At 37.0% G+C, this 25,807-nt stretch overlaps 1 protein-coding gene across 3 annotated transcripts in view; it reads right to left on the reverse strand.

Moving 5' to 3' along the window:
• Positions 1-25,807, reverse strand: part of CADM2 (cell adhesion molecule 2) — a 584,066-nt gene that overhangs the window by 87,457 nt on the left and 470,802 nt on the right. For all 3 annotated transcript variants that reach the window (XM_038154037.1, XM_038154029.1, XM_038154046.1), the window contains 2 exons: positions 22,585-22,755; positions 3,568-3,658 (listed from right to left, as the gene is read on the reverse strand). In XM_038154037.1, the coding sequence (XP_038009965.1) occupies positions 3,568-3,658; positions 22,585-22,755 (262 nt within the window). The remainder of the gene's footprint in view (positions 1-3,567; positions 3,659-22,584; positions 22,756-25,807) is intronic.

Below are 25,807 nucleotides of genomic sequence, written 5' to 3' on the forward strand. Positions count from 1 at the left end.
ATTACACATAATAGGATATACTCTGAGATGCATCATGTTTATCTCTGGTAAATTGATGAATATATTTCCTTTTTTCCTTCGCATCAAAAGAAAAAAAAATTGAAAATTTCACAAATTTATCCATAGAATATTCCAAACACCAGCATTCTGCTGTTGTTTCTTAGAGCTGGTGGCTGAAGTGCTACACAGCTGGGTCAGAACATCACCAAATCCACGTGGCCTGCCTCTGCAAAACCATCACAGGAAGGAAGCCCGGCCAGCTCCTTTTATTGGTATCATCTCACTTCCACAGCAGCAACACAATGGTTACCCAAAAGAAGGTAATTTTCAGCTCCTGCCTCAAAGTAACAGAAATTAGCATAGGGCCTGACTGGAGCCAGAGCTGTCCTCACCCTCCCAGTGATGAGCAGAGAGGTAAAACAGCACAGTTACAGAATTAGTGCAGTCTGTCTGACACCCTCTTATGTTGCCTCACTGAATCACATTTCCATCTTCCTTTTAACCCCCTCTCCCATGTCCCCTGCTTCTTCCACTTAGCCCACTCTCAGCATCCCTGTTCCAACATTAGGATCTCTTTACCAAGACCATGAACCCATCCACAGCAACTGGGAACCCCAGAGGCTGGGATAATCCCAGCCCATCTCACACACTGTGACAACTGATGCTGCTCACATCCAAGGGTGTGAGGACATTTTTTCTCCTGTCCAAAGTCATGGCTAATGACTGGCCAAGAGAAATCTTATACCCCAAATTGCGAAACCTCAGCAGGGCCCTAGATCAGTTGTTTGTAGTTGTTCTCTGTCCCTCTGCTGTATCCCTGGAGGATGCTGTTTCAGCAAGAGATGCAAAGTGCAGTTGATTTCCCAGAAGTTTGGTTTCAGCAAGTTTCCCCTCCCATGTCCTGCTACAGGGCTGTAAGTTAGGAAGGGCTTTCCCTCAGGACTGTTGTAGATTGGAAACACAGCATCAGGGTACCGATGTTGCACGGGGTTTGAGGGACAGAATCCCTTCCAGGAAGGTGATTCACCTTTCACCTTTTGATTCACCCTTTCAGGGGGATGAGCTGTAAGAGGGTGTATGATGCTGTATCATACTTATGATGATGTATGAGCTGTATGATGCTGTAAGTACATTCCAGCTTTAGCCTCATCCTGCTTTTTCCCTTTGGAAAAGAATTCCTCAGCAGCAGCTACCAGTATCATCAGTGTCACCACAGCCACCACCTGGTTTCACCCTTTCTCAGTTTTCATCTCAAATGCTACTTGGAAGCTTGTGAAAATTGCTCTGGGATGCAAGAGAAATGCACCTCCAAGTAAGTGTTCATTTACTGCTGCCTGCAGAAAACAGGAGAGACTGTGACATAAAGTATACAGAAATTAACCCATGGTGTGCAAATGGCTGTGAAGGACCACGGCTGGCCCTGAGCTCTCCATGAAGCCCACAATTCACCACTTACCTTGTGACACTGACACATCTGGGCTCAGTGGATCTCTCCAATTCCTCTCTCTCTCCCAGCCAGAGGTACTCACAATGCAGGTTGGGAGCATGACATTCCTGTTTCTCAAGCTAAGCCACTGCAAACTGCTCCTAGGAGGATGCCTATTCATTACTGGCCCTGTGCCATGAAAAGACTGACCTAATGAAGCAATACAGAGCAGCTGAAGCTGGCAGTGCCTGTGGCCTGGACAATTAGAGGTGCATTTATTGGCAAAATATTTGCGCCCCAAAGGATGCCACATACAGGTCCCCTGTCTTAATAATTCTGTAATGCGAAGATTTTTTTTTCCCCCCCCCTTTTAAAATCACATGTAAGTTTTGCATTTGAATCCTTTAAGGACAGAACACAGCTTTACTTAAAATAAATAAACAAATCAGGAAACACCTTAATTGAAGCTCTCTTTTAATTACTAAGTTATAAGTAGTGCCTCCTAATGTTTAAAGTATGTCCAGAATATTATGTGTACCAAATAGAAAATATTGTGTATGACAAGGTGCCTCACTTTTACTCCTCTGATCCTTTCCCTGATCCTACTGTGAGATAGGAACTAAATGGGGCTAGAATGCCTCAAGCCTATTAGCCAAAAAGAGCACTTCATCTGTTAAGTCATGAGGAAAATACTGAGATAAGGAAAATGCTAAATATCACGCAGCCAATGGTGCACTCAGCACAATCAGTGCTGACCTCTTTCCTAAAATTAAGCACTTGCACATCTTCAGCAGATTTTGAAAAGAAGAGGGAAACAGACTCTACCTCTTTATACTCAGGGGAATGTTCAAGGGGTATGAGATAAAAGGATAACTCCTTTTACTTCAGGTACATTGTAAAAGCAAGAGACGGCTCCCAATGGATTTTCGTGTTACTGACAGAAGTATTTTTCTCAGAAACACACACACACACATCAGAAGTACACAGGTACAGAAAGACCAATTACATAGAGCATCAGGTCAGACTAATTAGATGTACTTCCAGTGTTTTGGTCTCAAGCAGGGAAGAAGCATGATTAGGTTCTCACCCAGTCAAGATCTGGATGCAGGAGATGCTTTAAAATGAGGCAGGCACATAATAACAAACAAACAAAAAAAAAAAAAAAAAAAAAAAAGTACCTATGGAGTTAAAATTATAGCAGGCATAACTCAGAAGAGCTTTTGAAAATAGAAATTTTGGACTTAAATGCCTTACTTGACCTAAATCTGACTTCAGGCTCCTACATAAAACAATTCCATGAAGTCACTGAAGTTACACCAGGGAGAAATTCAGCCATAAGTGACATGATTTTTGTCACACAATTTACACCTTTTCTAGGTTCAAAATATTATTCCATTACCATTTTCAAGACCCTTCTATATCTGTGTATCATCACAATACTATGTATTGATCTTTTGAGCAGAAGGTCAATATTTAGAAAACTTGAGTCATAATGACTTATAATACGCAATTGGATTATATATGAGTAAATACATAACAGCCCCTCTGAGCAGTTAACTGTTTTCAAAAGTCAAGTCTATTTAAGTAGTAGATTCTGTGCAAGGGTTAACCTACGCAGATTTGTCTATAAAGATATTCATAGCAATGATGTTAATTCCCAATGAAAAAAAAATTGCATTCTTAAAGCAGGCTACAGCTTTCCAAGTCCTGGTAGAAACAGGCAGCCAACTTGCACATATAATTAAACTTCAAATTCCCCTGCAATTGGCAGCCAAACTTCAATATATTTTTTCTGAGGCTGGTTGATGTAGGAAAATTTTCATGAGATGTTTTCTCCTCTATCATCAATTTAATGATGTAAACAGAGATAGATTAAACCTGCACACCTTTCAGGTTGATATACCTGACAGGAAAAAAAAAATCTCATAGCTGGAATTCTTCCTGAAACTAAAATAGATGACAAAGTAAAAGAGCAATTTCTATAGACACTTAATGAAGACAGGCTTCAAGGGGTTTTCTATGCCAGAGAGTACTTTACACCCCAGGAGGAGACAAAGCCAGTAGATTTCTGCAGCTGAGGATTGCAGTCACAGCAGAATAAGTAAAATAACAAAAAACATATTACTTGTTAAAACACTTACACTGGTTTTCCTTTGGATTCACAAGTCAAAATTATAGATTGTCCTTCTTCAGGCCATGAATTGGAAGAAATGATTTTAACTAAAGGTGTATCTAGGAAGAAAAAAATAGACAACTTGTTGATATACACAAAAAATATTTATTATCTAAGAGTACATTCTTCTCTATTTACAACAGACTAAACCACAGATTTAATTTACACTTGGAGACAGTTTCATATGGAGCCTTGTGCAATTTCCATTGTCTTCAGGAAGGCAATAAAAATGACCAATGTAACTAAACCAGTAACTTTTTATATCCCTAGGAGACACAGATAGAAAGCATGTGTATACTAAGAGAAAACAATTTTTTATTGCTGTATTTGATGCAAATACTCCATATGACTATCCAAAAGTATGATATCTAACAACAAAATAAAGAAAAAAACATCTAGGATGAATAACAAGTACTCCATGCAATTGTTTGCCTATTTTTAGGCTGATATGATGGAATGCTGCTATTAGAGGAATGACTGCAATAGTGTAAATTTGAATAAGAGCCCTTTTGTTGTTGCAGAAGCTTGAAACTCATAATAAGAAAGTTACAATGGGCTTTCAGATAAAATACCTTGTTACAGACATTTTACAGGATATTATTTCTGAAACGCAATAAAGCTGCCCCTAAACCATAACAATCTTAAACAGAATTTGCAAAGAGAATGTTTCAAATATCTGCAAAAAGCACTACAGAAGAATCTGCAATTTGTCCAATGTGATTGGACTAGTTTTATAGTTTTAATTGCAAAAAGATACACAATAGAGCTACTATGAATTCATGCCAAATAGAGCATTTGAAGTAGATCTTTAGCTTTTAAAAAATTGCCACCTGGCTTGCAAGAATATATTTTCACAGTCAACATATGACTTAGAGGGGCACCTTTACAAAAAAAAAAACAAAAAACAAAAAAACAAAAGATGATAAAGAAAGGAATGCAACACATTTTTTCCTTGGGAAGAGGAAAAACAAAGTTCATTGTCACAGTAAAAAAAAAAATCATATTGAGTGGAAAAAATTCTATTTTTCCTCATGGTTTCTTTCTCTATAGCTTCCTAAAACGAACCACTTTATCCTGCAGATCCAGGATACCTAAGTTTCATCTCACTAAATTCGCAGTTGCTATTATCCTTAGCAGTGACACCACTGATGTCCTGTTATTAAGCCAATATGAAAGAACATGACAATATGACCCCACAAAATCAACCACAAAAAAAAATATATATATATACTATAATAATATAGGTTCTTATTGAGATGCCAATAGTCCTGCTGAACCCTAAATGGCATCTGAACAACTAAAATTATGGAAAAATTTTTCTGACTTTTGATTTTTTATTTTTACACACCACAGAGTAACAGCACAAGAGAAGAAGAGGGAAAGGCTTAGTGCAGACTCTCTGAAATTTCACTGAAAGTATTTTCAGCATCATTCAGCTTTCCAGAACAGCTGCTCTAACCTTACACCAGCAGCAAATCTGTTCCACGAGTTCATATTTTTAAGGACCCTGCAAACCATTATGCAGGTGACTAATCCTTTGGAGGCCAGGCTGGCATTTGCTTCATTTTTAGCACATGCTTAAGGCACTGACCTCAAGTGCCTTAATAAATCAGGGCATCAAGTACTTCTGTGATTTCAGTGGTGCTGTTGAAGATGAATAAATTATTCTCTTGACTATACATTGAACCAGAGGAGCAAATTAGTATCCGATAGGAATACATGAAGAATTTAACTGAGGGAGGGAGACAACTAATGCAATGAGATCAAGAGGTTTCCAGAGAAATATGAAAAAGAGCAAAACTTTGATGGAAGTAATCCTGACAGCCACAGGTGAAGGAAGAAATTAAAGGGCCATCTAGCCATTATTCCTGGCTTAAATATTTAAAAAAAATTATCAGCATTTTATGCAATACTGTAAATGACCCAAATAAAATAGGAGAGAGGATTCCAGAAAATTAAGCTTTCATCTGCATGGATCAATGCAGTGCTGCTTGCCCCTACTTTAAGTTCCCATTCCTACTTTAATCCACCAGGCAGCTCTCTGTTCTCCATGCACTTCTAAATGGAGCTTACTAACACAGAAAGGTCTTATATTTATGTTTCACCCTCTAAAGCACAACAAAGTGGTGTAGGAAATACATTCCCTAGTGGTTTTCCCTGCTAATTGACTTAAACAGTAACTACTTGTTTCTCTAAAGCAGGAAACATAGAGTTTAATTCAATAGCAAATTTTTAGGGAAGACAGCAATGGAAAATCTTTGCATTTTATTAATGATTTTTTTTGGAAAACTAGATATTCTGAGTGCTTTATTCTCATTATTACTGTTTCTATTTTTATTTTTAGGCCATGCTTGATTTCTTTCCAGAATTAAAGTGTACACTTAAAAAGGGAAAACCTTTAAGATAAACCTGACCTCTATTTTCACATTCACGTCAATAATTTAAATGAGAAGAAATATTCAGAATAGTTGAATTGAATCAAAACTAAGCTAAATATCTTATTTTAACAAAGATGATAGAACCCTGCTGACTGGTACTTTTCCAGAACACAAAATGTATTACAAAACACTACCTCCCACTGTGACTGCTCATTTTGGAAGAACTTAAAAAGTATAAATGTACTCTATCAATACTATGAGTTTTGACCTGTCACACTTAAAATATTCATCATAACAACTGGAACATCACATGATCTCCAGCAAACACCAACATTAGAAAACAGCCTAAAGAAAGAAAATCAAGAACTGTAATACAGAAAGAGGTCGATTTCTTTTCAGATCTGTTTATCAGCTTGTTATAAATAATGTAGACATGTAGAAAAAAAATCTCCTTCTACAACCAGAACAAAGGAGTAGAGTGAAGAGTCATGTGGGTCAGATCTTTTCCTCCTCCTCTAAACTCAGTAGAAAAATACCAATGTGTACCAGCTGAACTTACCTGAACTTTATAAACTTGCATATTTTTTACTATTTAGCCCAGCAATTTAATGACAATAAAATACCATGGGTCGGTATTCAAAGCAAAATTCTTCTGAACAAGGGAGTGGTGACTACAGTTTCTTTACAATATATACAAATATGTCCTTATCCTGAGTTCTAAGAATATTATGGAGCAGATAAGTATTCCAAAAAAAAGAATAAGCTTTGGGAAAGTCCAATTCTATTAAAAAAACCAGTGATTTTATGTGGGTGTAATCACCACAGAAAGTTTTCTCAGTAAAACACACTGCTTTCAGTACCCAGTGGCTTTTTTAGTTACATCCATCTCCAGCAGCGAGAGCTTTGGCCCTCCAGTCTTTAGTTTGAGTAATGAGGTACTTATCAGCTGCAACTGATTGCTACCATCAACCTGGACTGAAGTTCAAACATGTCTTAACATATCTTCTACCCTCTGTGAGCACAGAATCTGCTAGTTTGTTTCTGGACATACCAGCTACAGGTAAGAATTATGGCATGGGGCTTTTTTTTTTTATAACCTTTCGTGATTCAGCAGACCAAAGGCAAAAGTTCCACTGAGTGATTCTTCTTCATCCATCTTTCTAGGATTTGGGCTCATCTAATCTCACAAGCCTGGGAAACAATTCCAAAGCTTCAGGAAGATTTATCTATTTTTGATCAGGCTATGTCATCTTCAGTAACACACAAAATCAGTAAACATATGTGGAAAATTGATACCAGCTTATACCAGTAAAAATCTGATCTGATACATGAAGAAATTAAACACTTCAACACTTGACTTTTGTTTTATTTTTAGCAGAAACTAATGGCAACATTCATACCTTGTGGAACTGCATAACTGACTGATTTAATCTCTTTGAAGCTATTTTCAAAATAAATGTGGTTCTCATCAGTCACTGGACCTTTGCTCTTAATAAGATCCTCTATGCTTAAAGGTGTGTGTGTTTGCTTTCAGAGTGTAATTGTTGTTTTTACACTGCTTGAAGTAAAATAGGCTTTGGTATATATTTATATTATTTTATCACCAAGCCTTTATAAGGTTACATGCAGGATTAAATTCCTTCACATAAATTTACTCATATAAAGTAATCCCATGAAAGCTGCTGGAAAAAATCCCTCATGCTAAGTTATGTTATACTTCATGTGCAAACCCTCAACAAACACAGTGTAAAAATGGAAACCTGAATTCATAAAAGTAAACAAATTGTCTAAGATCGTGAAACAGGCCAACAACAGAATCAGACAATTATTCTCTACTAGTTTCTTCTTAGCGCCAAGATAGTAAAAGTGGAATTTGGCCTATTTCTCATATGTATCTTCAGAGGTCCTTGGTCCCATCAGTTCTTAGCAAAACCTTTCACGGAACTCACAGCTCTGGCTGGGTCACTAAATCAAAGTACAACCCTTTGCAACCTAGGGCATTAATCAGCAATAGGTGTGTAGGAATAGGCACATGAAAAATCATTTTGTGAGACCAGGGGTAGCATGATCATCAGGTTATGATAGGAACACACTGTTTTATCAAATGATTCCTCCCTGATGTAATCATCTTCAGTCACTGTAATTACAATCCCAGAAACAGAAAATAAGATCACCTTTCTTCTTGGGCAGATGTTAGGGTGGATGAAGCACATACATTTCATTGGCAATTTTAAGAAACAACAATAGGAAGCAGTAGACATTCAGGAGTAAGAGTATTCATGATCTCACAGTCATCAGAATTTCATGAGTTCTGAAAATGCACCTATGCAAAGAACTATGCAGCAGTCTTTCCTCTAGATAATTTTGATATATGTATTATTTTAGCTGTAACATAAACTTGCCACTAGATTTCTCTACACATTTTGGTAAAAGGTAAATCTCAGCCTCCATTGGCATTCCAGTGAAAGGAGGATTAACAGAAAAAGTTTTAGTCGTTCTCCTCTGCAGAAATTTACATGAGAATATTGTATCAGATGTACAGACCTAAGTCAGGGCTCCTAATTTGCAAATTTTTCTGCTGAATTATAAATTTTTTTAAAGAAGAAATAAATGCAATAACATACTATGAATTTTAAACTTAGCACCCCAAATATCTTCCATTGTGGCTCAATCTTCAGAAAGCAGAACAGAACAAGTTCACCTCCTTTTCCCTTACAAGGGTAGAATTACTAATCCCAAAGGTCCTGTACTTCAGCAGTCTACATTTTAGAGGCTTGTTATTCCTCCATGACTCAGGAAGCCACTTCTACACTCCCTCACTTAGACATAATTTGATTTTTGTGAGAAGTGGTAATCAATCCATCAAGATCAGTTATTAGACCCCATGCAGTGATTTACGAGAAAAAGAGGTTACTTACTCCACTGAGTACTGCAGTATTCACTCTATGTTGATCAGATCCAGCAAAATACCTATTTGGCAGTAATTTAGAGATTAAAACATTCAGCCTTTGGAGTTCATGGGTTAAGGGTTTGGTCCAGTTCAGATTGCAAGGACCTCTCATGCAATAGCAGAGGTCAGCCAGGAATGCTAAGGTCTCCTTTCCAGCCAGATTTTGAACCAAGATTTCACTTTGAATCTGAACAGGCTTTTTTTCTTACTTATTTCCTAGTTTGGATAAATCAGGATATTCTGACACACTAAAAAAAAAAACCCCAGGTATTAGAAAATTTTTAGCCCAATACACATCATAAGTTTGAACTCCTCAAGCAATTCAGTGCTGTTCAGATTGCCTCTGTTTACATTCAGTGCCAACATAACCTGGATTATACCCTTCATTTTACATTTAGGAAAGTTTTTCAGAGCCAGAGTAGGATATTCACAAAAAGAAAAACTCGTAAAAGATCCCCATCCTAAGATTTTAAAGATCCCCATCTGTTTCCTAGGAATGTGTCAATCCTTAGCATGGAGTGGTTTTGGTACATCCATTCTTGGGCTTTACATGCAAAAATTTTTTTTTTAAGTACTTTTTCAGCTGGTGGCCTCAGAGTAGCCTTCTTACATGTCAAAGATGACAACAATTTGGAATGTTTAAAGAATTATTTTTTTAAAAACAAAATAATTAAATGTAAACATAATGCCATAAGCAGATCTTAGATATTTTACTAATACCAACACAAACTTAGGAAAATCTTGTCCAAACTGGTAACAAATATGTACTCAGCTAGGGCAATTATATTTCCATACTTATTTCATATTAAGTGCAATGTCTCTTCAAGTCTTTTTAAACTCGTTTATTGCATGAAGCCTGTGACTCCTACTTCCCAAAGTAACATGGCATCACAGAAGATGTGGGTTCTACCACATTTCAATTAAAGTCTCCTGTAGTAGTATCCATTAAAGGTCTCACATGTTATACAGTAATTTTGCCAAATGTTTGGATCCTCTCAGGATTTTCTCAAGATCAAAGCAGATTTTCTCAACATCAAAGCAATCCAATAATTAATATTTTAAACCAAAAGATTTTATTTACTGTTCAAGTAATAATCAATTCATAAAGTAGTATTGGTCACAACTTTTAGTTTTGGATAGGTTGGTTTGCATAATTTTAAGGAAGTGGGTGATAGTGGTGGACTAGTCAACCCAGGACATAGTGTCTAGCAGAAATCACATTTCTCTTGACTTCCTCTCCTTGTCCTTCACCAAAGAAAGCATTTTTTTCTGGTTTGTAGAATATTAAAAGACCTAGCACAAAAAAAAATGTCCCATTTGGTGACAGTAACATATAATGTTCAATATAAACAAGGTGTATAGATAAAGATAAATCTTTTGAATTATTTTAGTTTATGAGTCTTTGGGGTTCAAAAGGAAAAATCCATCAGTCAGGTTCTTTTCTATATGCATGGCACACATCAGTGTGACATATGCTGCCTAAATCTCTTTGTCTTAAAACACAAGGGATTCTGTACCAATTTTCTCTCTTTTTTTTTTTTTTCACAATGTCCTGCTTAATCTTGAAAGTTCTAGTAAAAAGAGCTAAACCTCGTGAAAAATGTAGAAAAAAAGGAGGCACAGCTGGTCAAACATTTGCTTGTGATGAACAAAAACTTAACAGCTCTACGCAACACATCACTACAACAAACATATTAGCCTCCAAAACAAGGCTCTTCTAACTGATTAGTTTCCATGCAGCCAAATTGTCAGGTGTCTGTCTCAAAACCAGGGCAGAAACAATCCTGTCCCTAACTGTGTCATAAATAATTGAAAGCAGCTCATTAACATCATTTGACCCTAGGCCTCTGCTGGAACACTTTGATTCTGATGCATCTTTCCTTTAAAAGTGACTCCCTCTCTGTACTTTATGTTATGAACATCTCACCAGCTGCAGCAAGAAGCTGAGTTTGTTGGAATGAAACCTGTGATCCTTGCTGGACTTGCTGTTGGAGTGCAAATTATGTTAACAGCAAAAGGAAAGGCACAGGAAAGGTCCAGGGAGGGGCAAACACTTCGCTGGCTGCGTTTGTCAGGGGAAGCAAGTGCTCACAATATATCAGGAGGTGCTACAAGTGTTACTTACAATCCTCCTGCTAAAAGCATTGATACCACCTCCTTATTTTATATTTTAGGATGATGAGTAGATGGTTTTAATTACCTTTTGCCACTAGAAACTTTCTCCTATACTCAATGATTTAAAAAGCCTTAAAAGTACTACTAGTAAGAAAAGGCTTTGTTTAACAATCTAGCAGAGTGCTGGATCCAACAGTGTGGAATATGATGAAGGATCCATTCAGGAAGAAAGCTGTGCTTGTGTGACAGAGCAGTTCTTCCCACTGTGATCACTGAGCATCCCATGGATGCTAGGTTTTACCTTCCTGGACCCTAAGCAATACAGGGAGTATGTCTTATTATTACTTGCCAGTTCAGAATACACTCAGCTGAGCTCCAGGCAGCCCAGATAAAACACACAGACCTTTTCTATGGTGTAACATCCGTGTCATGGCTGCCAGATCATCTGGCCAGGAAAAGGACAAGCCCCCTTCCTCCCGTTATCCACTGACTATTTCCAGAATACTCCAAGTTCTGAATTAATCACTTAATCTTGTGCAGCAGCACGTCCTGCCTGGATCTGTAATACTCAGATTTACTCTGCCATTTTTAATAAATATATTTACCTTGTTGTTTTTTGATTTGAACACAAACCACCATTTCCTCTTTGTACCAGAGTGCAAGGTACTATAGATGGTTCATTACGACACATTTTTCTTCTTTCAGGTTCAGCAAAATTATGAGCTACCAACAGCATGTCTTTACTTCATGGTTTTATTTTATGATTGCAAATCTTCTGAATACTGAAAAGCTTTCATAAATTTCTCAGATATTTTAGTGTGGCAGTGAACAACAACAGTTCTGGTGCTATCATTTTTAAAAAATGTTATACAAATCCAACAGTCTGATAATAAAAGATTATTGCTGCTTGGTAATAAATGGCTGCCAGACTATAAGGTTTTAAAAGTTTTTCCTGAGAGACTAATTACTTTATTGTCTACCCATTTTCGTCTGTTTTTTTCCCAAATGCATGTTTGTGAAATCTATTTATGTCACAGCCTTCTACATATTTCATTGCACTTTTTCTCTCTCTTATATCCTTGGAACCTTTCCATCATTTCCAGATGCAAAGATAAAATAAGCAGATACCTCTGAAAATGATGATGTATCTACTTTCTAAATTAATTAGCACTGGAGTAAGCACAGGCAAGTTTCAGGAACTTTTTTTTTTTTCCTTCAGAAACCGTGAGGTTATAATTTTCATACATGGATAGCAATTACAAAGCTCACTGAAAATTCTGTAGTCCTACATAATTTCATTCCTACTTCTAAAAAATGTTAGAAAATAAGCTTAGGAAAGAAGAGACTTTAAAAGTAAATTCCAAGGACAAACCACTCCAGCATGCACAAAAATAAGCATCAGATTGGATATCCTAAATGAGACGAGAAAGAGGAGAGAGGAGCACTTTAATCAGCTCTGTGCAAGTGCTCACCATTTTTAATAGCTTTTACACTTACCAGCTGTGCATCCTACAGCTGTGAATCAGCATTTCCCCAAATTTGGCTTATTTTGTAAATGGCAAGCAGCATGGCTTCTGTCTGTGCACTGCTGCCTGGAATAAGCACTTAGGTGCAAGTCTGCCTTGGTAACTTCACCAAAGTAGCCTGGCAGATACAGGAAGTTTGATGCTCTGCTTCAGAAAAGAATGAATAGCTCATTGCTTAAATGGATGACAGAAAAAAAAATAATCAATATTATGCATCTGAAAAAATATTTAATTAGTAATATTTGTGGGTGAGTCAATCTCATTCAAGCAATTGTGCCATGCCAATGGCATTTAATTTCAATGAAAGTATTCAACAACACTGTGAAATTAAGCTTTATGATAGTACTTCAATACTTAGGTTTGACAGAAGTAAATACTTGGTACCATATTCACACAGATAATCCAATGTCTTCTTTTTGTAATCCTTTAAAACTGCTTTACAGTTAAGCAGGACCAGAAACAGCATATGGTCCCTTTGTTACCTGAGATTCTTTGATGAATTCTGTTGTGTCATCCTTAATCTCATCTGGTTTATTTTAAAATTATGTTTGTTGTAGGAAAGAGTAATAACAGCTTGTAACAGAAGAGTGTAAATACACTGTCCTGGATGCAAACCAAGAAAGTGGATGCCAACGTGGGGGAAAAGAAAGATCAGTCAAATATTCCCTCCTGACACTCATATTACATGAGTGCCTTAATTTGAGCACCAATCTGGCAGGAAACCATTTAGGTTACTAATTCTGTGGGCATTGATTATGTGGTACTTTGTTAAAGATATCCACTGGACTCGTTTCAGCACCTCACCTACTGATCATGCCAGGCTCCTTCACCACAATTACTAAAACACAATAAAGGAAGTGAAATGTGGTAGTAACTAACATGGGGCTTGAGGTTTTGGGAGGGTGAAAAAGAAGCTGGAAGTACAACACCAAAGCTCCACAGTTCCCTGCAGCTCCATTTCAAATGTTTACAGCTTTACCCTGCCTTTGTCACTTAATGTGTTCTTTGATCATTCTTACCTACTTTGTGCTTGGCCTTAGCACAGGCAGAGATAAATGTGAGCACATCAGCAGCCCCTGCTGAATTAAGTGGAGGACAGAGTGGCACTGTCACCCCAGTTCTGAGTGTGTGCCACTCCATGGAGATAGCACCAGACAACAGCCACTCCCCTTTACATGGCTTTGCAGAATGGGTCACCGGTTTCTGAATTATGCATTAAGTCCCATCCACACATGAATGATATGGCAGAAACAATATTTTCTTTGCAAATCAGTTCTGTTTTCTCCAGTGAATTCAAGTGATGAAGTTTGGTTTTACAACTTTCATCTTGTTTAATTATTTTTGTCATGCCACTTTTTCAGAGTAAACAGTAAAATCTGTTTCATTTAGCATCTCCATTGCCTTACACTGTGCTCTCTTCAACTTATTTATGTTTTATCTCACTTTTGCTGTTAAGAGAAGAAAAAAAGAAAAGACAAAGAAAAGTCTTCTGCCTAAACCACATTATTAAGAAATGCTGAATTTTGAGAGAGTGCATGACCTTTGAGTGTAACTTTATCTTCTGCTTTCTCAGATTCTTTTGTTTAAAGCCTTCATTGTTCTGCTGTATCTGACTTGAATCATCTTGAATATGGCTTAAGAACTGTAGCACATACATAACTGCTGGAGAAGTTAAATGAGAGCTCTGGATGCTCAGCATTTCCAAATATCTCTTCAGTCCTTTCTCTGACATATCAGATATTGGACACTATAAAATTTAGTCTATATAAAAATAACTAAGCAGGTGCATCAGAAAATGAAACTTTGATTTGCTTCTTGAAAATATTCATCCCACCCTTGTGAAAGGCAAACTTCTCTTCCTTGGGAGGTTCTGGTAATGATCTCTAAATTTGTTTTTTATCTTTTCCTCCAGACTGTCTCACCTGCTTGCTAGTCTTTCCTACTTTTAATATGAATAAACTCTCCCTCCAAAACGTCCTTTAATACCTTTTGGGGCCCTCTCTTAGTCACACACAGGCACATGGATTATCCTGCCCACATCAGATTTCAAAGTTTTTATGCAGAGTAGACAAGCTACCCTGTGGATTTTCTACATAAGATTTTACAGAGAAATAAATTAGATTATATTTCACTTGTAAACCATATTTGAACATAAACCTCCAGATGGTAAAGGTCAGGATTCTACATTAACCCTTTGAACTGGATATCCCCTTTGAAAGATGAAAGTTTGGCAGTAAATGGACTTACAAGTTTATGAATTATTTTGCATTTAAATAATGGATTTCTTATTTTCATCCATCATTAACCTAATTGATCTCATTTAAACATGCAAATTGTAGCAGTGAACTTTTCTGTTCACAGATATCATCCTTTTCTGTGTACAGTAACTATCATTTAAGTTTCATTTGTTTCAAGCATCTTCCAGTACGAAAACTTTAATAAATGTAACTGTACTAATTAACAAAGTGCTTACATAATTATTGAGCTATATAATTAACTTTTTACTTAATTTTCATTCAATGTGAAGAGATGTAGGGTAATGAAACTGTAGCTTTTAAATTGCATTCTCATTATTACTGTTTTTCTCTGCATCTTACATTGGTAAGTATAGAAACATCCCTCCTTTACGGGAGATAGACCGACAGCTGGTCCTCAAAAGATTGTATCGAGATGTATTCATTTTCCATATTAACATTTACAGGGTGAATTCAGGAACAAAAAAAAATGAAACAAAACAAAACCCAACCCTGTTTGGGCTGGTTGGGTATCACAACATGGGTGAGTCTTGGGTGGGAACCTGAATGTGTAAAAAGGATAAACTTATATAAGAGAGAGTCAACTGGAAGGTACTGGAATTGTCTCCTTCTCAAGGTCACAGCAATCCAGGAGAACATCTTCAGTGAAAGAGAAAAGCAGGAACAGTGCTCAGAAGTTTGATCTCCTTTCAGATTCAGGGAGACATTTCTGAAAACATCCAGCTTTTCCTCATGAGCTTCTGTCCAGGAACCTGAACAGCTCACAGGTTTTCACTGAAAGTGAAGGACATCCCTGCTTGCTTAGGCTTACAGAGATCATCTGTGATCAGAGGCTTTGTGAGAAACCAAGGTCTTGTCTACACATCAGAAAATACAGCTCCCTTTTGCTTCTTAAGCTCAAACAAAAGGTGGCTTTAATCAATGAGACCAAGCTTCAAATGTTGGCCTCCTTCCAGAAGTTTGAGTTCTCTGAGGTATCAAAGCTTCAAACCACTCAAATTATTCCATAATAAAATGGTTGTAGGAAGAGGGCAAATCATGCTATTTTGAAATAGAGAGCTGTAAAGCCCTGGTTGTGCAAATCTCAGGTGAGTTCGGTGGTTTTTTTGTGTTTTTGGGTTTTTTTTTGGTTTTTTGTGTGTGTGTTTTTGTTATTGGGGGTTTTTTTGTTTGTTTGTTTGTTTGTTTTCTTTTGGGGTTTTTTTTGTGACTCTAGGGAATTATGTGCCTGGAAAATCCAGGTCTTTTCACTGTATCAGAAATTATAGGAGAATTGTGTGGTTAAACTCATTGGTTGAAGTCATCATTACACAGACATTTTCTCTCTTGGCAACATCCAAAGCAGTTTCAATTCTCACAAGAATTGCAAGTATTTTCACTCCTGATTCAACATACAGGCTATTTGTTTGAGTACACCTAGTATTTTGGGGCGATATTAAACAAAAAAATCAAAGAAAAATTGAAAAGCTATGCTATGACACCTTATTATCCTAGTTAATATAGCATTTTCTGACTCTGGGGATGCATCTCTTGCCAGATTGTCCATATAAAGATTTTTGCAGTGTGTAATCACACCAAATGTTACCAGATTTTACTTCTAGCCAGTGTGTCTGTCGGGGTGTCACAAAGTGAAATGAAGAGATGGTCACAAGCAAATGAGAATAACCAGCAACTATTTTGACTGATCAGAAACCAAAGAGATGAGCATCAGTGAAGGAAATTTCTTTTAAGTCCCATATTTTCTTCTCCTCAGAAAAACCCATTCTCTGCCTAGGGAGTAAAAGCTACTTCCAAAAAAAGGGAGATGAGCCCTTGTTCCTAAAGCATAGGTGCTACTTAACACTGGGATAGTTCTGGGAGACATACCACAAGTCAAAAAAAAAAAAAAAAAAAGTAAATAACTTCAAAGCAAAAAGTAAGTAAAAAAGTAAGTAAAAAGAAAGGACCACATGAAGAGAAAATTAAAATCGTCTTCAAAAAGACAAATGGCCACACAGCTTAAAGAAAATGAATGTGTGACACATATTTTACTCATTTACAGTATAGAAGAACCAGATGTAGGCAGCGGAGAAAAGTTTTTCTTTCCTCTCCTATTTGATAATAGCTAAGAAGTGTCCCATTTTGTATGTTTTTGCACGGGCAAACATCTGCCCTTTCTGAGCTACAAAAGGTCAGCAAGTCTGGATAGAGACAGGCACCTTGAAGAGCCACTAACATATTTAACATGTGACATTCATTAGAATTGTCTTCTTAAGGAAGACAGGATTTTTTGTCTCTCTATACTGTCCTGATGGGCAGCTCTGAGTCTTTTAGACACTCATCACAGACACATAGTCCAGCACCCAACTATTCACGACCCTTTTCTTGCCTATTGTTTAGAATGCATTATTTCATGTAGTGCTATATGAAGGTGCAGTACATTATATACAACAATTGATACATTTTTATGTATTCACACACATTTTTTACTCAATTTTGTTCAGAATGTGTATTTTATAAACTCTGTTCCAACAAAAACTTGAAAGCAGCCAAGCAGAAAAAGTGTGCTAAACCCTCCTAGGGAGCATCAGGGAACTCTTTGATGAAATGACTCTGCTTGCACCAGCAGAAATTCTGGACTCATCTTGCCATCAAGGAAGCCTCGATTTGTTGATACATCAGGAGTGAGAGGGGCAGGGTGCTGTCAGACACACGTGCACAGACAGACACCTCGTGTTCTACACGGCTGCACCAGCGCGTGGCTGATCCGATCCGCAGCCTGCTGCACTCCCAGGGCTTTCTTTACTTAATGCAAAATCAATACCTTTATTTCCAGGACAATGATTCCAACATTCTCATGGAATGGCTACCTAATTTTAAAGTCAAGTCCAGATGTTGATTGCAGAAAAATCTAATAACAGCCCACAAAAGAAGAAGAGTGCCTATCACACAAACATGTTGGAATAGTGTGTGGAAGCAAGTTAGCTGATGGCTATAGATTTGTCAGGCTGACAATTCACTGCACATCTGTGTCTGCCAATATGGAATTTACTCCAAATTGCCTCTCTAGACATTTCTTTACATAACACATATTTAGCTTATTAGTGTTGTCATTTGGGAGTGTGGTCAGCTTTTGAGCAAAATCTCACTGAGTCCATTAGCACGGATCACAACGCAGCTGCCATTTTAGAAGCACGATGATTAGGTTTGAAGTTCAAATGATTTGATTTCACTTTAAGGCTTCAAAAGCAGCCTCTGGGGTAGATTTACACAATTAATTTTTACTGAGGTCTGCTGGGTAATTTACTGTAGTCAGAGAACCTTCACTAAGGTAAGGTAATTACCACTGGGTAATTTTATGGCACTCCGTTCAGTACAAAGCAACATGTTGGCTGGTTTCTGCTCAGATAAGACCTGGAAGGAAGAGAAGAAGCTGCTTTTGGGAATCACAACATGTCTGCAACATTGAGGTGGGATGAGAAGAATTCACTGACTTCCCAGATGTGGACCAGAAGTTGTACATGCCCTCAAAATGTCTTTTCAGGAGCGTGCATAAGGACTTAGACAATCTCTTAAACATTGTGCTGAGAGCCTTTCAAAATTGAAGCACCATACCCATCATTCTTTAATACAGGAACAAAGCATATATTCTTTGTTTAGTCTGAACACAGAAGTAAACAATGAAATTAAATATCCCTTTGAGATTTGTATTTATCACTTACAAGAAGCACTTTCTAATAATCAGTGGCAGCTAGGCTGACAAGCAAACTTCAGAGCAAAGCCAGAGGGGATACAAGTCTGTTTTAGGTTTGCTATTGACAGTAAGGGTCACAGGAAAAATAAACTCAGCAAGCAGTGTCATGCTACCACAAACCTCTGCTGGCCAAGCAGAAACTAAATTACAGCCCAACCTTTCAGCACAGCAGAAAGACTTGGGCAATTGGGCTGCCCTGCAGTGCACAGAGCACAACACCCAGATGAACAGGATTAAGAACAAGTGAGATATAACATAAATTACAGACAAATAAATCAAAAGATTGGAGAAGCTAATCATCCTGTAATTGGAGTGGGGATATGTTATACTTTACCCTAATATTTTAATATTTTGAGTTTACAAAATTAATCTGTGAAGCCCAGTAAAATCAAGGATTGACCACTCTCTCCTTCAAAATAATAATACAGATAATCTCCACTGTGAGACTGAACTATAAGAAAGAAAAGAAAGCAAAGCAGAAGGACTTAGGCACTATTTCTATCACATAGACATAAATATGAATAATAGAAAATGAAAAAAAACTTTGAGTGTAAAAGACATTTAGTCCTCAGCTTCATTTCATACTCTGTAGCACTACTGGGAAAGCTTATTGGATTTCTCTATCACAACAATAATACATAAGATTTGTGTAAGGGGAAGAAGAAGGAATAAACATATTCTATATCTGATGGCTTTCATTTTGTTGACTTCCTACTAAAGTTGACAATAAAAACAGCTGTGTGGACTCATAAGCACTTCTATCTACATCTCTCCATGGACTAATTACAAATATCTGTTTCATACATTCCCAGCATCACGGCAGATTTAATTTTATTCTATCTTTCACTAGGCATATATCAAAACCTGTCATTTCATTCCATTACTTTGCTTTCTTTTTTTTTCCTACCTATCATCCACTGTATGCAAACACAACCCTGCACTTTCTACTGTTCTCTTTTATTTTCCTTTGCTTTTTGGTTTGTTTGTTTGTTTGTTTGTTTTGATGGAGCCACATATTTTGTCCACTGTCAGGGGCCAGTTGCTTGAAACAAAGCAGGCTTTTCAACTTTCAAGCATAATTATACAGGGCAGAAATGCCTAGACAAGTTCTTATTGCCTTTTCCTTCTAACTGGTGATGATACACTGATAATTCATGAGGAGCATCCATGTACGACAGAGAAAACTTTTCAGATTTTAAGAAGGTGTTTAAAACTCAAGTGCAGTTCTAGTGAGTGATGCTTCACTTTGTACATTCATTCTCTGCCAAACTGATGTTCACCTATGCTGTTCTGTTTGACCATTTTAAGAGACTTGCTTATCATTCTCTCAGAGTTGTCTGCTAATTTTATTGATCTAGTGGACATTAAGAGCATGTGACAATGACACACTAACTTGGTTGTGATTTTGGAGCCTACAAAATCCTAGCCTAGGTTGACAAATTAACAAATTATCCTGACTTTGAGGTCCCATAATTCAATAACTTTGCCAGCATTATTTCTGCCCTGCTGCAAGGTGGCATTGAGGATATATGTTGGGTCAGCCTCTACAGGGTCCTGTGAGCATGATTCTTGTTTATACAAACAGAATGTCTTTTATATGTTTGAAATCTTGTGGACTGATAGAAAAAAACCAGCTTCCACTGGCTGCAGTAATATCCACGACAACAGTGAGCAACACAAGGACAATAATATCAAGGAGCCCAATTCCAGTGTAATGTGCTCCATTTGGAGTATTTGGGACTGCTCCAGTGAATAATTTCACACCTCTTTTTCCTTTAAGGCTCTCTGATGAACCATATCATCAGTTCCTTGAATCTTCTTCTCTTTTTGTAAAGTTTCCTTTCAAAATTTGACCAGCATTAAGATTTCTGAGTATGCTGACCATGGAAATGTAGGTGGCAAGGACAAGGACAACAAAAGACTGATCTTAGTCTTCTTGTCACCAATAACAGAATACTTCTTTCTTCATAGCTTTAAAAGGTTCTTCCTCTCTCTGCCCTAAACTTCAGCTTCTTTTGGCACATTAATCACTTCTCTTTCTATGTATAATGACTCCATACCAGTGCTGAAGAGTATTAAATTGATTGGTGGAAAATTAATGGAGCAAGCAGGAATGATAGAGAACAATTACTTGTGTATTATGGCTTTTGATAAGCTGGCAGTCTGAGGGGGCACTAACATAAAGCACACCAGTAATGGAAATGCCCAGTGCAGTCTGACCTTGTCAGAGAACTTCAGTGAGGCCAGAGAAGAGAAAGAAGGGTCTTGTTCAAAATTTGGCGAAACAAGTGTAGTTCACCTCACTGCTGTTTAGCAAGGTAGTACTTTGCTACAAGGGTGCAAATTGGAAGGAAACAACAAATATTCAGGAAGTCTTATACACAAAAGACCACAAAAAGCCTTTTTTGCCTTATGAGGCTCATGTAAACCAGAGCCCTACCTTTACTTTCAGGCACATTACACTACATGGCAGCCATTTCAAACCCTTTTTAGCTGTCCAATTTCTGCATCTAGTGTTCCATTAAATTTGGTTCATATCCTGTGGTGCCAACATCTTGAGCAAGGCACTGAAGAAAGAACAAAAAATTAGGAAGTGAAGGCATGGGGAAGTTCAGAGGCTGATGGCTGCGCAATTTAGCATTCAAGGAAAGAAAGTTGTTAGGGATTCATGTCTCCAGCACAGATGCATTTGAATATATTAGGAGAGGTGTTTAACAGCCATTTGGTGAAGAAAGGCCCTGATCTCCCTCAGTAAAATGATGGCTAGAATGTTTCAGAAAACATTTTTAGCACATATGCTAATCCACATTCTCTTCATTTTCAGACATTTTTTGCAGATGGCATTTTTAGCAAAGTTGTCAGCTTCTGTGTACAGAGTGCTTTTGCCATTCCTGCATTTTACATGTGCTGCAAGTCTTAGATGCTTATAGAAATATCCCTGTTTAGAAACAAGTTACATATGGCAGCAGTCCTTGACTTGGTTCCTCAGGAACTGGTTGCAGTCACTGAACACTTGCCTGCTTCAGGGACAACCTTGTCTGCTTTACAACAGTTTGATTGTACCTGGTCTAGAAAGAGATTAATGAAAAGTCTTTTGCCTTCCCTTGGTCTTCCTTTTTCTGATGTCTGATGTTGCTAGCTAGGCAATGAGATGTGCAGGTGCTCTCCAGGAAAAAATAAAAACAAAATAAACAAAAAAAACCCCAAACCAAACAAAAAAAATCCCCAAAAAACAAAAACAAAGCAGCTGGACCCTGAAAAATGGTGGAAAAAATACAAGTGAATATGAAAATGTCAGCTGATGGTGTCTCTCACAGTTTATAAGAGAGAAAAACCCACTGACTCAAAGGACAACCTGACTTCAGAGTAGGGCAGACAGACAGAAAACCAGATTTATTCAACTTTGGAACAATGCACGGTGGAAAACATCATGTCCAGAAATGCTGTTTAAAAGAAAAAAAAAAAAAAGCCAATATATAAAGATGCAATTCAACTGAAGTTTGGATTACCTAGATTAACAATTTGTGTGGGCCACGCCTAAAATAAATCTTAAAGAGCTTTTCTTCCTGAGTCTGTGCTATTAACCAAGTTAGTGAGTTTCTTTAGCAGGATTCAGTGTCATTGAGGCAATCTGCTACAAACTTTGTTTATTTGTACCCTTGTTTCAAGTTTCTAGAAACTTTCAAGGAAAACTGTGAATTAGGATGCTCTTGATACTTAATAACACATTTTCCTTGCTTCAATGATAACCAAAAAAGACAAATGCATTTTCTTTCCACTACTTCTCAAACAAAACCAAGAACTCAGTCCCACAGTACTCTCAGTGGTAAGCCTTCATTAAACTTTTTTTAGTCAATCCTGTAAAAATAAAATAAAAAAACACACCCAACCAACCAAATACAAACCACACAATGTGGCTAAAAGAAAGGTGTTATCTATCTGCACAATACCAGAGAATTTTGCTCCAACAGACACTCTGAAACAAAACAAAACTATAAAAGCAAGCATGTATAATGTGTGTTACTTACAGTGTATTTCTAGAACCTGCATTGCTATCTGAGGTGTAGAGTTTAGGGACTCATGATCTACTCTGCAACTTACAACTGCACCATCATCACTGCGATCTGCTAGGAAATCCAGCGTGCTGCTGACTGTGAATGTTTTACGAGTTGCATCTTCTTCTTTTATATATTTAACATCTGAAAGAAAGAATAAAGAGTTAGTTATCTTTCCAATATTTTTGGAAAAAAGTAGTCCAGCATTAGACAGCTAAATTTTCTATCACAGTTGCTGGAATAAAACCATCTTTCATTGTTGATCTCTTTAATATACAAGTAATTAGACTGCAGTTATTCCTCAATTTGCTCTCACTGTCAGTGTTGGAGATACATATTGAAAGAGAAAATTTTAAAACTGGTTCCATGATGCTGCATTCAAACAGAAATTCCATTCATTATTACCTCTTTCTTGAATGTTTAGGTCCATATCTGCTATAAATGTTCTCTATAGGTCATCAGAAAAAGATTGTGATCTTGTCCCATCCTCATTACTTTATGAATTCACAGTGTCACTGAGCATTAAATTTCCTAAGTTCATTCTTATAGCATCTCACAGTAATGCAGTACAAGGATATTACTGAAGCCACATGCACACATTCAGATTCATCCTGCTTACTTTATTCATTGCTTATTCTGTTGTTTGCTAAAAATTATGCTAATTTACTGATAAAACCAGGTATAGTCATCAATGGTAATAAACAGCTGTAAATAGAGCATGTCATAGTATTTACTGGAATATACAAACAAGTCCCAAGAAGACCAGAAATAAGATTACTGCAGAGAACTTCCACTCACTGCTTTATACCATTCTAAATTGACCTGATACTTTTGTGCAGATCCAGTTAAAAATCTGAGTTTTCAGCATAGGCATTGCAGTGGAGGGAATTTTCAGCTATGCTTCATCATCTCAGCTCAAGGTTAAGATTCACATTCAGAACATTTTGTTGTAAGAAATATATGCTAGATCAGAAATGAAGATCCAAAAGGCTGAGCATTTGAGTTAAAATGTCTGAATGTATTAACTGGAACATGAGATCTTCTTACACATACTTTAGAATTGTTTTACTTGGTTCCCAACTACTTGTGATACTTATTGATTTTAGTATATTTCAGAAAAAAATGTAAGCTTGTTATATTGATTTATTGCAGTGAAAGCTTGAAAAGACATCTATAAATACTTAAACATATATATTAAATTACACTGAGATTTCATATGTCCTCTGTGCCCTAAAAAAAGTGAGAGGTTTCAGTTTTACAAATTATACCAAATCCCATTAGAGAACAGAATGACCTAAATAAAATTTCCATGAAATATCAATTTTAGAAAGCAAATCTTCAATGGCTTAAGCTACATAGTTTTAGATTAAAAATACCTCTGACATCAGCGAGGTGGTCTTTATCATTGTCTCCAGACAGATAAGGACACCGTGTAGTTATACAGTTTCCATTTTTTCCTAAAAAATAATTATTTCTTGCATACAAGAATTTTTCTGCCTGTTTGCTGCTAAGCTTTAAAAGATTTCTATTTCTGCCATGGTCACTAGTAATATTTAGGGATTAGTAGGTAAGAGACATATTGACCAGAGTTAAAGCAAAGTTATTATAATCAAACAACAAATGTCTTCACTGATATTTAAAGCAAACGCATGTGATTTTTTTATCAGAGTTAGGTTTCCATATTTAACAATAAGCATCTATATAGGTAACATTCTGCTTATAAGTAATGTGCACATCCCTTTGCTTACTGGCTTCAGGTGGGGGACAGAAGGCTCCTGAAAACATCAACTACTTGAATTTTATAGAGACGCTGTGGATTTTTAATCCTTTAGAAAAACAGAAGCAGGTAATTTCCTAAATTGGTGTAGAGAAGTGCCTCTCTAGTTATTTATTGTGTGAAAGACTTCAACTCTTTGAATTAAGTTCCTCTGCAAAAAGGGCAGTGATAAGATTCTACAAACTGTTAGCATCCTCACCAACCGAAATTTTTAGCTTTTCCTCCTTACCAGCTGTATTTTCTTAGATGTCTCTTCATGGTAAATGAAGGTGTGATAGTGATACATTCTAATTGAGTGCAAACTCAACTGGATGTAAGAATGGCGGAGATCAGGTACTGGGAACATGCCACCACTCAGGATATTTTACAGAATTTTTAAATATGTCAGTTGCAGCCTACTGTTTCATTTGTTTTCTTACTACTCCTCTCTCTCCTAAGTGTTCCCTTGAAGAAAAGGTTGAAAAGAATTCCATGACACAAACATTTTGTGTGGGAAGCACTGTAATGGAACAGGCTGAAGGGATACAGCTTTATAGAGGAGGACCTAGGGGTTGCAGGACATGTTGAACATTAGTGAACAGAGTGCCCTTGCATGGCTGAAACCTAAAACCCACTGCCTTGCATTAGCAAAAGCACAGCCAGAAAGTCAGGGGAAGTGATCCTTCTCTCTTTGGCACATGCATGACTACATTGAGAGTATCAGGCCCAGTTTTGGGCTTCCTGAAGAAAAACACAACACCCCTGTTGAAAAACACTGTGATCTGTGGAGCTGTTCAAGGATATCTTAAGAAACTTAATATTATCTAACCCGTGGAAGAGAAGACTAAAACCAGATCAAACTGTTGCTTTAAAGTACATAAGTTATGGTCAAGGAGAAAAAAAGCCAGAATCCTCTCAGAGGCGTACAATAAAAAGCTCATGGGCAACAAACACAAGTTACACCTAGACAAATATGGATTATGTATCATGAAATAACCACAAATAATGTAAACACTCCACAAGAGAGCTTTAGAATGCTGAAAAATCTAGCCCAGACAGAAATGTTTCTATGGAATCTCTATCCTGGGAGACTTTTCAAACCTGAATTAGAGAAGACCTTTAGCCACTTGATTTAACCTTGGAATAGATGTTGGGCCAAATGAAACCTGGGGATCAGCTTTGGGCCCACTTCCATGACTTTCAGACTGATGCACATACAGATGTGGCTGTATCAACTAATAGAGGGTTATATCTCATAAGTGTAGGTGTTTGATAGGGAAAATAATAAATGGAAATGATGGAATGTCTGTCATCCATTGCTCATGGAAAGCCACTTATAAAAGCACATACCTGTAACACACAGAAATACTCATCTTTTAAAAAGACGGTTTTTCTGGTTATACATGGCAGATATAACTTTTGCTTGCATTTAAACTCAAG

The sequence above is a fragment of the Motacilla alba genome, chromosome 1 (genome assembly GCF_015832195.1).
Source record: "Motacilla alba alba isolate MOTALB_02 chromosome 1, Motacilla_alba_V1.0_pri, whole genome shotgun sequence".
NCBI lineage: Eukaryota > Metazoa > Chordata > Aves > Passeriformes > Motacillidae > Motacilla > Motacilla alba.